The sequence below is a fragment of the Hemitrygon akajei genome, chromosome 27 (assembly GCF_048418815.1).
Source record: "Hemitrygon akajei chromosome 27, sHemAka1.3, whole genome shotgun sequence".
Classification (NCBI taxonomy): domain Eukaryota; kingdom Metazoa; phylum Chordata; class Chondrichthyes; order Myliobatiformes; family Dasyatidae; genus Hemitrygon; species Hemitrygon akajei.
The window spans coordinates 29942801-29958475 of NC_133150.1; the positions used below are offsets into that span (position 1 = coordinate 29942801).

At 41.2% G+C, this 15675-nt stretch overlaps 1 protein-coding gene across 1 annotated transcript in view; it reads left to right on the forward strand.

Moving 5' to 3' along the window:
• The first annotated feature begins 3023 nt into the window (after positions 1-3023).
• Positions 3024-15675, forward strand: part of LOC140717216 (synaptophysin-like protein 2) — a 31097-nt gene continuing 18445 nt past the window's right edge. Inside the window, exons 1-2 of the mRNA XM_073030539.1 lie at positions 3024-3163; positions 3274-3345. Of these exons, the coding sequence (XP_072886640.1) occupies positions 3143-3163; positions 3274-3345 (93 nt within the window). The 5' untranslated portion in view covers positions 3024-3142. The remainder of the gene's footprint in view (positions 3164-3273; positions 3346-15675) is intronic.

Genomic DNA, 15675 nt, shown 5'->3' on the forward strand with positions numbered 1-15675 from the left:
TGTTCAATTTAATTCAAGTTTTTCTATGTGACAGATACAAGTTAGGGTGAGAACAATATTCTCTAAGGAGTATGAGATTGAGAATGGGACTCCACATAGTGTGTGTGTGTGTAGCCCACTCCACTTTGATATTATGATTAATAATATTAAATGTCGGCTCAGACATTTCCAAATCGTTATATGCTGATGATGGTGCAGTGTTGAAGAGAGGCAGGAGTATAAGTTATATAGTTAGGAAAATGCAGGCAGGTATTAATGAAGTAGAGGAATGGGGATGTTGGTGGGCATTTAAAGACTCTTGTTATTTGTTTTTCTGAAAGGAACATTACACCCAGGATTGATCTCAAGTTATATGGTAAGTCTTTTAAACAAGAGCCCGTGGAACAGGTTCTCAGTATGGAAGGTGTGCGTGAATACAATTCTAGAGAAGAGTAAAAAAGCCCTTTGTGTGCTCAGGTGCTTAGTTAGGTGTGATTGGGGTGCGAGTAAGAGGTACCTTAAACAAATGTATATCGCTTTAATCAGATCTCTCTTTGATTGTGGATGTGTTGTTTTTGGGTCAACCTCATGAGCCAGTTTAAAGCCCCTCAATAAAGTTAAAGTTCAAGCATTGGAATCAGAATCAGATTTAATATCACCAGCATATGTCATCGTATTTGTTAACTTTGCGGCAGCGGTACAATCCGTTACATGATAAATATATTTAAAAAACTTGTGGTGCTGCTAAATCATCCCCAATTCCAGTATTACTGGTAGAAAAGGGTGAAGTCCCTTTACATCTATGCAGGCCGCAGTTAGAAATGGTTTATTTAGTTAACGTAAGAGGACATAAGGTGGTTGTCCAATACTGGCAACGTTAATGGAGATTTGGGACCACTGCCTTGGTAAGGTCTTCAGTTTTGCGTGGATGGGAAATGAGTGGGCACAAAATCCCTGCCTGTGTTTGGGTTGAAGGAAATGAAGTGGCAGACATTCTAGCTAAGCAATCACTTAAAATTAAGGATGTAAAGGTAGTGGTGCTTTGCATAAAGGGAAGGTGAGAGCCATAATTACAAAGTCTGTTAGATCCCTGTAGGGATGAGGAAAAGAAATAACAGCATTTCTATAAAATTCGAAGGATGGTGGGAACTTAACTGGGAGATGGGTGTAAAAGGAGGGGAGAAGTTATACTTACACATTTCCATATTGGACATGCCAGGTTGAATAAATCCTTGTTGAGAATTGATAATATTGGATAAAAGTTGAAAGATTTATGGAGTATTTTTTTTAAAAAGCAGATTAAGTGCTGGGTGCCTGCAACATGCTGCTGGAAGCAAACAGTGAGGGTGGCATTTAAGAGACATCTGAATGTGAAGGAAATTGAGAGATTATAGATTCTGTGCTGGCAGGTGAGATTAGCTCCATTTGGCATACAGGTCAGCACAGACATCCTGGGCTGAACTTCCTGTAGAGTCATAGAAACAGGCCCTTCAGCCCATCTTGTCCATGTAAAGATATTTAAACTGCCTACTCACATCGACCTGCATCGGGACCACAGCCCTCTATACCCCTACCATCCATGTATCTATCCAAACTTCCCCTAAATGTTGAAATCGAGCTCACATGCATTACTTGTGCTGGCAGCTCGTTCAATGCTCTCACAACCCTCTGAGTGAAAAAGTTTCCATTTGTGCTCCCCTTAAACTTTTCACCTTTCATCCTTAACCCATGACCTCTGGCTGTAGTCCCACCCAACCTCAGTGGAAAAAGCCTGCTTGTATTTACCCAATCTATACCCTTCATAATTTTGTATAGCTTTATCAAATCTCCTCTCAATATAACCATATAACAATTACAGCACGGAAACAGGCCATCTCGGCCCTTCTAGTCCATGCCGAATGCTTACTCTCACCTAATCCCACTGACCCGCACTCAGCCCATAACCCTCCATTCCTTTCCTGTCCATATACCTATCCAATTTTGCTTTAAATGACAATACCGAACCTGCCTCTACCACTTCTACTGGAAGCTCGTTCCACACAGCTACTACTCTCTGAGTAAAGAAATTCCCCCTCATGTTACCCTTAAACTTTTACCCCTTAACTCTCAACTCATGTCCTCTTATTTGAATCTCCCCTACTCTCACTGGAAAAAGCCTGTCCACGTCAACTCTATCTATCCCCCTCATAATTTTAAATACCTCTATCAAGTCCCCCCTCAACCTTCTACACTCCAAAGAATAAAGACCTAACTTGTTCAATCTTTCCCTGTAACTTAGGTGCTGAAACCCAGGTAACATTCTAGTGAATCTTCTCTGTATCTCCAAGGAATAAAGTCCTAACCTAGAACAATACAGCACAGTACAGGCCCTTCAGCCCACAATGTTGTGCCGACCCTTAACCCCCCACCTTAAATTCCTCCATATACCTGTTCAATATTTCCTTATAACTCAGGTCCTCCAGACCCGGCAACATTCTCGTAAATTTCCTCTGTACTCTTTCAACCATATTACATTTTTCCGGTAGGTAGATGACCAAAAGTGCACACAATACCCCAATGTATCTGTGCTTTGCAGGCCAATGTTCCACCTCAATCCATTTTCCTGCATGACCCTCATCGCCTTTGATTCCCTATACAAAGGAAGATGAAAATCTCCACCCAAAATGTTGCTAGTCCCCTCCACAGGTGCTGTCTGACCCGTTGAGATCCTCCAGCAGGTTTTTATTTTGCAACGCTTCATTGTCGACCTGTTCGGAAAGATCCAACCAAAAGATTTATTAGCAGAAAGGTGGGAATCCAAATGTAGCGGGGGTGGTATCTCATCAGAGGTAATTGTATTTGACTGGGTTGGAGTGTCTGGGATAATGTCGATACTTACAGATTTTGAGCTCTCTTAACTCATAAAGAAGTTTTACTAACCCAGCTCTCAGCTTCTTAATTGGATTTGCCTTTGAGATCTGAAAGATTAAGTAGAGATCAGGTCAATTATATCCTGCCTCGAGTCAGTTTCAGCCTTGGGTCACATGGTGCCTCGGAGTCGCTGTATTAGCACTTGTTCGATTGGCACCAGAGAGTGGAGAGCGGCTTCTCTCTCGGGCGGCGTTTTGGTGTCTCTCTGAACTACTTTCTCTCTGTCTGTTGGGGAGCTGATATCAGTCACGGAATGGAAGCGGTCCCGTTTAAGGTCTGAGATGCTGCAGCAAAGTTTGGAAAACGTTTTAAAGTTTGTGTCTGCGTGCGTTTTCTGGATTAAAAGCTTGCTTTTTTTTTCTCTCCTCTCTTTTGTAATTTCAGAAGCTCGCTGAGTTTAAATTCGACCTCGGTCCTCTTATGGAGCCGCTCGGATTTATCAAAGTCTTGGAATGGGTGTGTGTTACAGGCCTTCTGTTTCTGCTCGTGTAAGAGGAAATGTTTTGGAGCAATGTTTATTACTCTGAATATCAGTGGGTCATGTAAAGTTGTGTTTCCGGATGGGGTGTAATCTTTGTGTGAGGGGCGCTTATGATTGAAGTAAGAAGTATGTTTTAATGATGTGCTTGTGTTAATAAAATGACTGCAATTTGGGTTGTTTTACCACTGGGGGAACACCGAATCTGCTTGTTACGTGGAGTTGACCCCCGAAAGTAAGATTCTTTCTTTTCTCCCCCTCCCCGCAGCTATATAAAACTTTGTTCCTCGGTACAGTAAATGTTGTATTGTGTTCAACACGTAAGAACTTGCACGAGTTGTATCTTAATGAAGATGGACGGCATTAACACTTTTGACACTGTGCCACAAATATTTGCGGGATATCAGCTGATTAACTGAAGAATTTTCTTTTTGCAAAAAGTGCCTTGAAAGGCCGGGATTTTGTTCCCTTGGGGGGATTCGCGAGAAGCTGCAGTTAGAGAGTGCGTCAGTGCTGAAAGACTAGAAGCAGCGGCGATTCCAGAGATGGGGAATGGAAAGATTTTCTGGGGCACCTACAGCTAGAGCCCTTTAAATCGATGTGTGGTTTTGTCGGTGTTGAAGTAGCTAATGGACAATGTTATGTGTAAAGGGGGTCTTCACAAGGTGGAAATCCGGAGAGACCATAAGAGATGGGGATAGGGTTAGGCTACTTGGTCCATCAAGCTTTCTCCACCATTCCATCGTATTATCACTAACATACTTCATGAAAGTTGTTATTTTATGACCGTGTTATGGTGTATATTAGTGATAATCATTTATTTATTGACACACACCATGGAATAGGCCCTTCGAGTCACACCACTCGGTAATCCCCCTATTCAAACCTACCCTAATCACAGGGCAGTTAACCTGCTAACTGGAACGTGTCTGGATTGCGGGATGAAATTGCGGCACCCCAAGGAAACCCACACGATTGTAGGGAGGGCATGCGAGTCCCTTACAGGCAGCGGCGGGAATTGAACCTGGGTCGCCTGTACTGTGCCGCCCCAGCGCTGTGTGGGAATGGTTAAGTCTGGAGGTAGCAAATCATGCATGCGGCTTTTAGGAATAGATAAAAGGGCACGGATGAATTGGATGACGCCATGTGGTAAGCAGTTTTGATACAGGCAAGTAAGTGCCTGTGGCCAGATGCTCATCTTGTAGTTATGCTTGGCGATTTCTACTACTGTACAGATGCTGGTCTTTATCTGGGTGAGTGGCTCGAAGCATCTTCTGAGCCAGTTCTTCATCGCCCTCGGTTAAACACTCTTTACAAGATCAATCTACTTTTAAAGATGTAGCCTGTGCAACCACCCAGAGTAGGGAGTTCCAGAGATCCATCATCCTCAGTGTTAAATGGCTACCTTCCTATTTCGGTACAATGGCTTTTGCTCCACCCAGGTTCAATTTTGTTTGAACCACGTTTTCCCTGGGCAGTTAACAACAGGGGGTGTGTGATCAAGACCAGAGAGGAGGTAAGGGGCCTGAAGACATGCACTCAACTTTTCAGCAACAGCTTCTTGCCCTCTGCCATTGGATTTATGAACAGGCAGTGAAACCATGAACACTACCTCTCTATTTTTGCTTCTTTTGCATTACTTATCTTTTTATACTACAAATTGCAGTCAGGAATGTATATGTTATGTATTACACCATAACACTGTCATAAAATAACAACTTTTATGAAGTATGTTAGTGATAATAAACCTGATTCTGATTTCAGTTATCCTTGAGATACTGCCTGCTCTTTGTTGGTTGGTTTTAGACAGTTCCTCATTCCCTCATTCAACTAATGCCAAGGCTGTGACAAAAGATAACAGGATTAAAGATAAGAGATATACATTTTCAAAAAAAATGTGCTTCAGGCATTACAATCTATGTTTACCGAATTATTTTTCTTCCTGCTTTTTAAGTAATGGCCCCGCTTTTTAAAAATTACATGACAAAAATGTGGTCAGTCAGCACATCCGCCTGGGCTCCAACTGGAGCTCTCTGCTTCAATTGCTCCACAGCCCATTGATGCCCTTCCTTTGAAAGCAATTAGTTACTAAAATTTTTGCTCCTCTCAGTACAACATTTGTTAACTATGAAAATGAACCCTCTAAACTCCTAGTCTACTAATTGGGACTAATATGGGACCAAACCACCAGCTATGTATTGTAAAAAAACAAAAAACACAAAATGCTGGCAGAACTCAGCAGGCCAGACAGCATCTATGGATTTCTCCTGATGAAGGGTTTCGACCCGAAACGTCGTTATTACCTCCTCCCATAGATGCTGTCTGGCCTGCTGAGTTCTGCCAGCATTTTGTGTTTTTTATTTATTTCCAGCGTCTGCAGATTCACTCGTGTTACCTACGTATTGTACTTGTTCATGGAATACTAGTTGGTACCACATGTGGATAGCTCTACTCTAGGTACAACAATGCTGTATTTTATTTATTAATTTTATACTGGAAGGCTTGATGAGAGTGAAATGACCTTGGTGTTTAGTATTTATCCTAGAAGGTGACAGAGTGTATCAGGGTGTTTCAAATCTAGGAACTTTTTGGAAGATGACAACCAATGATTTCATTTCTGTGAAAGCCTAGTTCTAGCTCAGGCTTATCAGCCGTGAACATGTCGAATGGGCCCAGATGCTGCCTTCTGTTGTGTTGATGAAAAGACAAAAGATAACTGCAGGCAGAACCTGAGCAAAGGGGAAACCTGGCATGAGGGTGCCATACTTTTCTATTATTTCTCTCCTCTGCCGAGCCAGAGAATATTCATGGTCTATAAATAGATCTGGTTGTGGCATTTGAAGGGAAAATTGGGGCCGACAAGCATGAGAAGATCTGGTGACATGAGATGGCAAGTATTGGAATCTGCTGGAAGAACCCACCGGGTTGAGCAGTGTCTGTGGGAGGAAATGGCGTCAATGTTTTGGGCTCAGATGCAAGGTTTTTACCCAAAATGTAGCCAATTCCTTTCCTCGCACAGATGCTGCTGATTGTGGGAAGCTCCTGACTTGAGTATTTGTGGGTAAATTTACAGACTTGGTGTCCTATTCTGGTTGTGGTTGCAGCCTACACTGAACTACATGCACAGGGCTACAGATGAGGCTGGGGAAGGAAAAGGGACAAAACTGCAATATAATGAATCTGAAATATAATTAAACTTCTGGAAACACCCAGCAAATTGGTCAATATGTGTGGAATCATGTTGCGGGATGAAGGCCCTGTAGCATGGGTTCCCAACCTCGTGCAATTGTCCAATGCCATTAAGCAATGGAACCCCTGCTTTATCAGAATCTCACTAGAGCTATAGAGAAAGTCTAGATCATTTAGAACATGGGACCTGGTGAGATCTTGCAGTGCTCCATCTTTTTTAGGAGGGGAAAGCAGAACTTCCAACCCTGTTCCCCTCAACTCGTTAAACTACTCCCACCCATTTTTTGACCAACAATGTAAACTAAGTATAGCTCTGTCATAAATCATTCCATGGAGCTTCCCAGATCTGATGAAATTTGAAGCAAATTTATATTGTTTGTATGTCAGAATCATACATGAAATGTTGTTTTGTGGTCATGAAATGTTATTTTGTGACAGTAGTACATTGTAGACATTGAAAACTATAAATGACAATAAATGTACTTTAAAAATGTGCAAAGAGTACAAAATATGGAGGTAGTGTACATGGGTTCACTGTCCATTCAGAAATCTGATGGAGGGGAAGAAGCTGTTCTATAAGTGTTGACTGTTTGTCATTAGGCTCCTGTACCACCACGTTATTGGTAGCAATGAGAAGAGGGAATATCGTAGGTTATTTGGATGTCAGCATATAATGTGACCTCAGATCTCCATATCAAGATCAAATTCCTGAAGATATGCCCATTGTGCTGATCCTGGTCACAGTGGCAGGTTTAGAACATAGAATAGTACAGCACATTACAGGCCCTTTGGCCCACAATGTTGTGCTGGCCCTCAAACCCTGCCTCCCATATAACCCCTCGCCTTAAATTCCTCCATATACCTGTCTAATAGTCTCTTAAACTTCACTAGTGTATCTACCTCCACCACTGACTCAGGCAGTGAATTCCACGTACCAACCACTCTCTGAGTAAAAAAAAAACCTTCCTCTAATATCCCCCTTGAACTTCCCTCCCCTTACCTTAAAGCCACGTCCTCTTGTATTGAGCAGTGGTGCCCTGGGGAAGAGGTGCTGGCTATCCACTGTATCTATTCCTCTTAATATCTTGTACACCTCTATCATGTCTCCTCTCGTCCTCCTTCTCTCCAAAGAATAAAGCCCTAGCTCCCTTAATCTCTGATCATAATGCATGCTCTCTAAACCAGGCAGCATCCTGGTAAATCTCCTCTGTACCCCTTCCACATCCTTCCTACAGTGAGGCGACCAGAACCGGACACAGTACTCCAAGTTTAAAGGCCCTTTTCCGAAAAGGGCAGGGTAGAACACAGCGGATTGTGGTTAATTGGGACCAGTACGTTTTGGCCTGATTATGCAGCTGTCCCAATTCGTTGCAGTTTTATGGAAATAATTTTAAAAGTATAAAAGAAAGAAAATGCCATTTAGCTGAATCAGAATTGGGTTTAATGTCATTGGCATATGTTGAGGTTTGTTGACTTTGCAGCAGTAGTAAAATGCAATGCGTAATTAAAAACAAAATTACAGTAAGTGTGTGTATATGCAAAAATTTAAATTAAGTAGTGAGATAGTGTTCATGGGCTCAATGTCTACTCCGAAATTGGATGGCAGAGGGGAAGAAGCTGTCCCTGAATCATTGAATGTGTGCCTTCAAGCTTCTGTGCCTCCTTCCTGATGGTAACAATAAGAATATTTTTTTAGATACAAATTTACATTCAGTTGATAAATTTATAGTATGGGAAACAATGAAGGCATATTTGAGAGGCCAGATAATAAGTTATACTTCTAAAATTAAGAAGGAATATATGGTAGAAATAGATCAATTGGAAAAAGATTACAAAATTAGAAAAAGAATCTCAAAGATATATGACAGAAGAAAAACGAAGACAACTTGTTAACAAGAAGTTACAATACAATACACTTCAGACATACCGAACAGAAAAAAGCAATTATGAGAACTAAACAGAGATATTACAAACTAGGTGAAAGATCACACAAGATTCTTGCTTGGCAGTTAAAAACAGACCAGATTTCCAAAATGATAAATGGTATTAGAACAAGTGTAAATAGAATTACTTATAAACCTTTAGAAATTAATGAAACTTTTAAGAATTTTTATTCTGAATTGTATCAATCAGAATCACAAAATGAGGCATTGCTCCTTGATGAGTATCAAATTATGTATTTAAATGAAATGGAGAACAATTTGGAATGCTGCTAATACCACTACAGTACTAGAAAACTGTGCAACTCACGCAAAATGCCGGAGGAACTCAGCAGGTCAGGCAGCATCTGTGGAAAAGAGTATAGTCGACATTTCAGGCTAAGCTTCTTCATCAGGACTCTTAGACTACAAAATTGTGTATTGGTTCCTAATAGTAATTGGCAGAAGAATTTATCTGGTGTATGCTGGCGTGTTCTTTTGCTAAACAGTAAATAAACAAAATTAACGCAAATTGTGTTTAACATGTAGTGTAGATAATGGACTGCCTTCATACAATGCTTTCAATGATTACATCTTCCAAATCCTCATTTTCATTGTAAAATTCAAGATGATTGTTGATACCCTCAAATTCTTTGTAGTCCCTACCTTGTTGAAGTAGTGAAAGTTTCATTTCTAATTTTGGCTGTTTCTTGCATCTAAGCCGGAATGCTTAGAACTCCAGTGAGCATTATTAGTTCTGAATTGTTTTACTGCTTATTTCTCACCAACTATCAGTGACAAAAATTACTGCTTTTTGAGCACAAATGCATGTAACCGACTCTATTAAAAACTGTTTGCTCTAAGCATGGTGTAAGTTCTAACGGCCATGCAAATGCATGTGACTGGTATTAGTTTTAAAAGCTGTTCAGCAACAGTCTCCTGTGCTAATTAAGTGGCATAATGGCCCAAATAAACAAAGGATATCGCAGCTATCTCTCTTTTTTGTTCAAGAGTTGTCTCAAGTAAGCTGCTGCTCTGATTAACCATTGGCCCAATTAACTGGAGTCCACTGTATTCAGATGTTGAGTGGAAATTTCAGAGTTTGGAGCTGAAGATATGACTGGCAACAATGAATTGATTTTTTTAAAAAAATGAGATCTCTAAGTCTGAACCATTCGAACAGATATGAGGAATTTCTTTAGCCAGAGGGTGGAGAATCTGTGGAATTCATTGTCACAGACAGCTGTGGAGGCCAAGTCATTGTGAATATTTAAAGAGGAGGTTGATAGGATCTTGATTAGTCAGGGTGTTAAGGTTCAAGATTCAAGTTTATCAGGTGTATATAGAAACAGTAATATGCATTGTTTGCATTAACAACCAACACACCTGAGGGTGTGCTTGGGATAGCCCATATGGGTTATCAGATGTTCTGTCACCTGCATAGCATGCCTACAATGCTTGACAGACAATAGAGTGCAACAAAACAACAGCAGCAAAAGAAATTCCATTCCTCTAACCCCCCAAGTGAGAAGGCAGGAGAATCGGGTTGAGAAAGGTAAATTAGCCATGATCGAATGGTGGAGGAAATTCTGTGGGCCAAATGACCGAATTATATTCCTATGTCTTATTGAGTACTTGGGGGCATTTAGGGAAAATAGTTTGGAGATGATTTGAAATTGTACTGAAAATTTCAAACAGCCCAGTTGAGTTCAGCAAACAGACAGTGATGAATGTGTTTCAGCTAAAGCTCCATTGCACTAATCGTTTTCTTAAGTTTAAGGAGTGAAGGTGATTAGTAGAGGCTTGGGACTGTCACATTTTGCATCATTTTTTTTCCCTTCAGTTCTTTGATCATCTGTTATTGGATCTTTCTGCATCAAACTCTGTAATGCTTTCAGGCTGCTTCATGGCTCTTATTGTTTATTTTCCATCCTTAGACTTCTGTTTTTAAACCTTCTGAAAGCTTTTCTCTGATCAAATGTTAATTAATTTAGCTTCCAAAAGAATTGTGAAAATTCTTAGCATTGAAGACCATTTGGCCGATTGTGTCTATCCCCACCAAATATTAAGCTATTTAGGTAACTCCCTCAAACCACTCTGTCTGTAGCCTTGTTGTTTTAATTTCTTCAAGCACTTTCCCATGTATCCTAATTTTGAGGGTTTCTGCCTCCATCGGCCTTTCAAGCTGCAAGTTGAAGACTGGCTCAGCTCCTTGGAGGAAAAACTTTCTTACTTAATTTCTCGACTCCGCCCCTGCCCTCGCGAGGTGTGTTCTTTCTGTTGATCCTGTGTGGACTTCAAATGTATTGCTCTTGGTCATCTTCCTTCTGTAAAAAGCTTTTCAGTATGTTGAACCCCCTGTGCCTCTCTGTCAGAGCAATTAAGCCAGTTGCATGCTCTGGCTTTGTTTTATGGCCCTGAAACTTTATTTATTTCTTCGTTACGATTCGTTCCAAGTCCCTTCTGAAAAAATTAACATTGAATCGGCTCTCAGGCAATGAATTCTTGATTTACTGTCTACTGGAAAAGTTTTCCTTGTCACCCTTGTTTTTGTTTTGTTAGATGTGTTTCTTGGTTCCCAACTCTTCCACCAGAGATTCTTTTGATTTTGGTTGGTCTGAACACTTCGTCAAGTCTCAGCTTAGTCTATAGACTACTCCGACTATCCATGTTGCTGAATTTGCTCATCTCTGGGATGACTTTATTCACACTTTTCTGCATACCCACCTTGTTTGGTAGTTGGAATTGTATTCTAATAGACTGAACCAAAATTTATTTCTATACAGCCTCCCTACTTCAGTTTGTGAAGCCTAAGCAATTGATGTTTAATCACCCCAACCTATCATCAAGGATCTGAGCACATGGCATCCAGGTCGCCCGTTCATTTTAGAATGATTTAAATTAGAGTACATTCATTCATTCCATTTTAAAGTGTGTGTATCACTTCTGTCCAATTTAATCTGTGGCATGTTTGCCCTATGCGCTTGTTGGTGTATATGCTTTTGATATTTATAATCCCCTTTGTGTACAGCACTCCATTTGCCAGCTGCAAACTTTGAAATGGTGCCCTGTCTCACTTTTCACGTAATTTTTAAAAATGTTTTAAAGAGTGAGTAGTCTGAATAATGCTTGGCAGACACCACCACAGTCTGTTTTTGGAGTCACACGGGTCATGGGAAAGCTGCAATACAGGAGCCCTGTGTGTCCCACCTTCTATCACCAGATTTAAAGTGCTCAAGTCAGTTTGTTTTAAAACCCATTTTAAGTGTCTTTTAAGATTTTTTTCCCCCACTACCACCACTGTTATAGACTCTAACGCCATCTGGGTTTGAAAAGCTTTTCCTTCTCTCCCATCTCCGCTTTCAAAAATTATTTTCCATCAATGTTCCTGTTTTAAACTTCTCCATTAAGGGGAATGAGCTCTACCTATTTATTTTAATTCTATTTAAAGGTTCAACACGGTAACAAGCCCAATGAGCCCATGACGCTGAATTACACACTTGTGAACAATTGATCTGCTAACCCTAACCCTAATGCCTTTGCATACAGGAGCACCCATAGGACACCCACACAGTCAGCAGAGGACGTACAAGTGCCTTACCGACAGCCGTGGGAATTGAAATCATGTTGCTGGCGCTGTAATAGCGTTACGCTAACCATTACACTACCATGCCACCCCTCCATAATTTAATGTGACAACTCGGTGTCCACTCTGTTACCAAGGCAGTGACTGGTACTTGTCCTTGTACCCCTAATCTTCCAGTCCTGGCAACAGCTACTGAACACCACAGGAGATCCTTTCTCCCTGTGGCTATAAGACTCTACAACTCCTCTTCCTTAGTATATAGTTATTTGTTTTCATTGCACATCTGTATTTTGCACTATTACTTTTTGCTGCACCTCTTGTATTTTTTCATACCTTGATGCTTGCATTGTGTATTTTTTAAGGTATATATTTCTGATTGAGCAACTTCGCAACAATAATTTCCTTTAGGATAAATAAAGTTTCATCTTATCCTTATGAATCTTCTCTGTACTCTCTCCGGATCAGTTGCATATTTCCAATAGTGTGGTAGCTATGAATGAGCATAATACACTTGCAGTGACCTTGTCGTCGTGGCTATCCCTCGAGGTCAAGGATGATGGTCTTCGTTCTGTTGATTGTGGCCCGCAGAGCGAAGACGCCTGTGCGTGTATTTGTTTAACGTGTACTTGATGTTGCACTCCAAGAAGCACACGATACTTCACAATCAACCAACTGATTCCAATTGCATGGAAACCATGACGATTGGAGCTGATGGATTTGTTGCAGCCTTCATCCGCCTTCACAGCCATTGAGTTTGAAGTAACTCCGCCTGTTTCACTGTTGAGGTCCTGGTTGGATTGTTCTTTGTCAGGGACCTCACCCTCGACCTTACCGCCATGGGTGACCCTACCAGGAGCATAGCTCCAGACAGCATCGCTCTTGGGATCTCAGGACCACACAATTTTTCTCCTCCACAACAAGATGACAATCCATGGAGAAGACCTAACTGGTTGTAGTATAACCATTTTCCTCTTGTGTTCTGTGTCTTGGCTAGTGTTCTAACTAATCGTCCAAATTTACCAAGTTTTGTGGGTTTGTACACACAGTGGGGTGGCATGGTAATGTAGTGTTAGCACAATGCTTTAAAGTGCAGATAACCCAGATGTAATTCTCAACACTGCCTGTAAAGAGTTCATACATTCTCCCCACGACTGCATGGGTTTCATCCGGATGCTCTAGTTTCCTCCCACAGTCCAAAGACGTACCGGTTGGTAGGTTAATTGGTCATTGTAAATTGTCCAGTGATCAGGCTGGGGTTAAATCAGTGGGTTGCTGTAGGGTGTGGCTCAGAGTCAGAAGGACACACTCCAGCCTGTATTTCTATAATAAGTAATATTTTTAATGTTCTGATCTTGTCTAATACAGTACTAATTCTGGTCATTTATTTTACCAAATCACTTGTACTCATTTTCTCCTTTCTAATGCTACATTTTACTTCCAACTCCATAGCAAATGTGATCAATCTTCATATTGCATTAGTAATACTTCCGTGAAGCCATTGGGACTACCATTCTTGAGGTACAAGTACTGGTGTCTCTGTCTATCATTTTTAAGCCACAGGTTCCTGTTCCTATTTCATCACTCATTGCTGTACTAGTAGTAAGCTAGAGACCCTGTTTTTTTTGCCAAAGTCAAGTTTATTGTCCTGTGCACAATTTCATGTATGTATCTGATGAAATGAGAAACTTGCCTGCAGCAACATCACAGGCTCATAGCATATTAGCAGCAGTCACAAGAAATAAATACGGTACTTTGTTTTAGAAAAATATGTAAGTGGACCCAAACTGTCCATTCTAGTGCAAAAGAATGTTGCAATATTGCAAAACTCTAGTGATTAGGTTTGTGTCAGAACTTGAAGGGTTGAAGTAAAATAATTATTGAATTTTTCATAGTTGCCTAAAATCTTGCAGAAGCTCTATCCTTGCATACAGACTATTAGTGCTAATGTAATCACTGGCCTCACTTATTCTCAATGTACCCCTCAATTTTTTTGTAGCTGTGACGCCTGAGAGACAATATGCTTCATGTCCACTAGTGCAAAGTACAGGAATTTTCTGTTTGTGATGTCATGCCCAAAAAAACTTTCGGATTTTGGAGGTTTTCAGATTTTGGAATTTCGGATAAGGGGTGTTCAGACTGTACTTATTTGTCAGTTCAATGTTTGAATTCCCTGTCTCTACAGATGTCTGACCTATCCCTTTGCACACTTGTCCCCCGCCCACACAAACATCTGGAAACTGGTTCCAGGTTCTTGGTTACCATTTTATTTGCAGAGTAGTTATCACCCTCAGAAGGGTTTAAAATTCTTTACCTTGGGGAGAAGGCAGGAACAGGGTACTGATGGTGGATGATCAGCCATGATCACGGTGAATGGTGGTGCTAGCTCGAAGGGCAGAATGGCCTACTCTGCACCTATTGTCAGTTTGAGAATGGGATGCATGTGGGGCTTGTGTACAAGCTACCTATTCCTTGACTGTAGAGCAAGGGTTCCCAACTTGGGATCCACGGACCCCTTAGCTAATGGTATTGGCATATAAAAGGTTGGGAGCTCCTGCTGTAGAGAGATCGGTTCTCAAGTTGTAACTGTCTACTGAAACTTCCCGTCCGGGCAGATCTCAGTCTCAGAGATGCACTGGTGAAAGTTTTGCATAGAGTGATAGGTGCCTGGAACACACCGCTAGTGAAAGTGGTGGAAGTAGAGGATTGCGTTGTTTTAAGAAACATTCAGACAGGCACACCTAGACAGGGAATAGACCATGTAGGGCAAGTGGAATTAGCACAAACATGCTAGGCTGAAGAGCCTGTACCGGCTCTATGTACTATTCTATGTTCAGTTAGAAATCAAGACTTTGAGCTCATTCCGCTGATTGCTTGCCTAGGCCATGTGAAGCACGGATTTCTGACGAGGCGCAGTGTATTCAATAAAGCAGGAATGCCTTTGGCTTGCTGTCAATGTTTTCTCCTCTCTTTTTGTCGCTCTCGTGCTTCTGTGAAAACCCTTTTGACTTTGGTACTTTGTTAAATCTAGTGAATAAATGCAAGTTGCTATTTTTAGATTGGTAACACTTAGCTTGTGTTAGACATGACTCAGGAGATTACCGCTGAGAACACTGATATGGCGCGCTGCCACAAGAAAGCAGCATCCATCATCACGAACGGCTGCCATCCAGGCCATGCTCTCTTCTCGTTGCTCCTTCTCGGGAAGGAGGTACAGGAGCCTTGGGTCCCACATCACGAGGTTCAGGAATAGTAGTTATCCTCGAACTAAGAAGCTCCTGAACCAGAGTGGATAACTTCACTCACCCCAAAACTGAACTGATTCCACAATCTACGGACTCACTTTCAAGGACTTTACAGCTCGTGGTCCTGTTATTTATTGATTGATTATTATTATTATTTGATTTTCTTTTTATATTTGCGCAGCTTGTCTTGTTTTGCACACCAGTTGTATCTGTCTTTGTTTTTGTGTAGTTTATAAGACCATAAGACATGGGAGCAGAATTAGGCCATTCAGCCCATTGAGTCTGCTCCGCCATTCCATCATGGCTGATCCCGGATCCCACTCAACTTGATGCACCTGCCTTCTCACCATATCCTTTGATGCCCTGACCGAT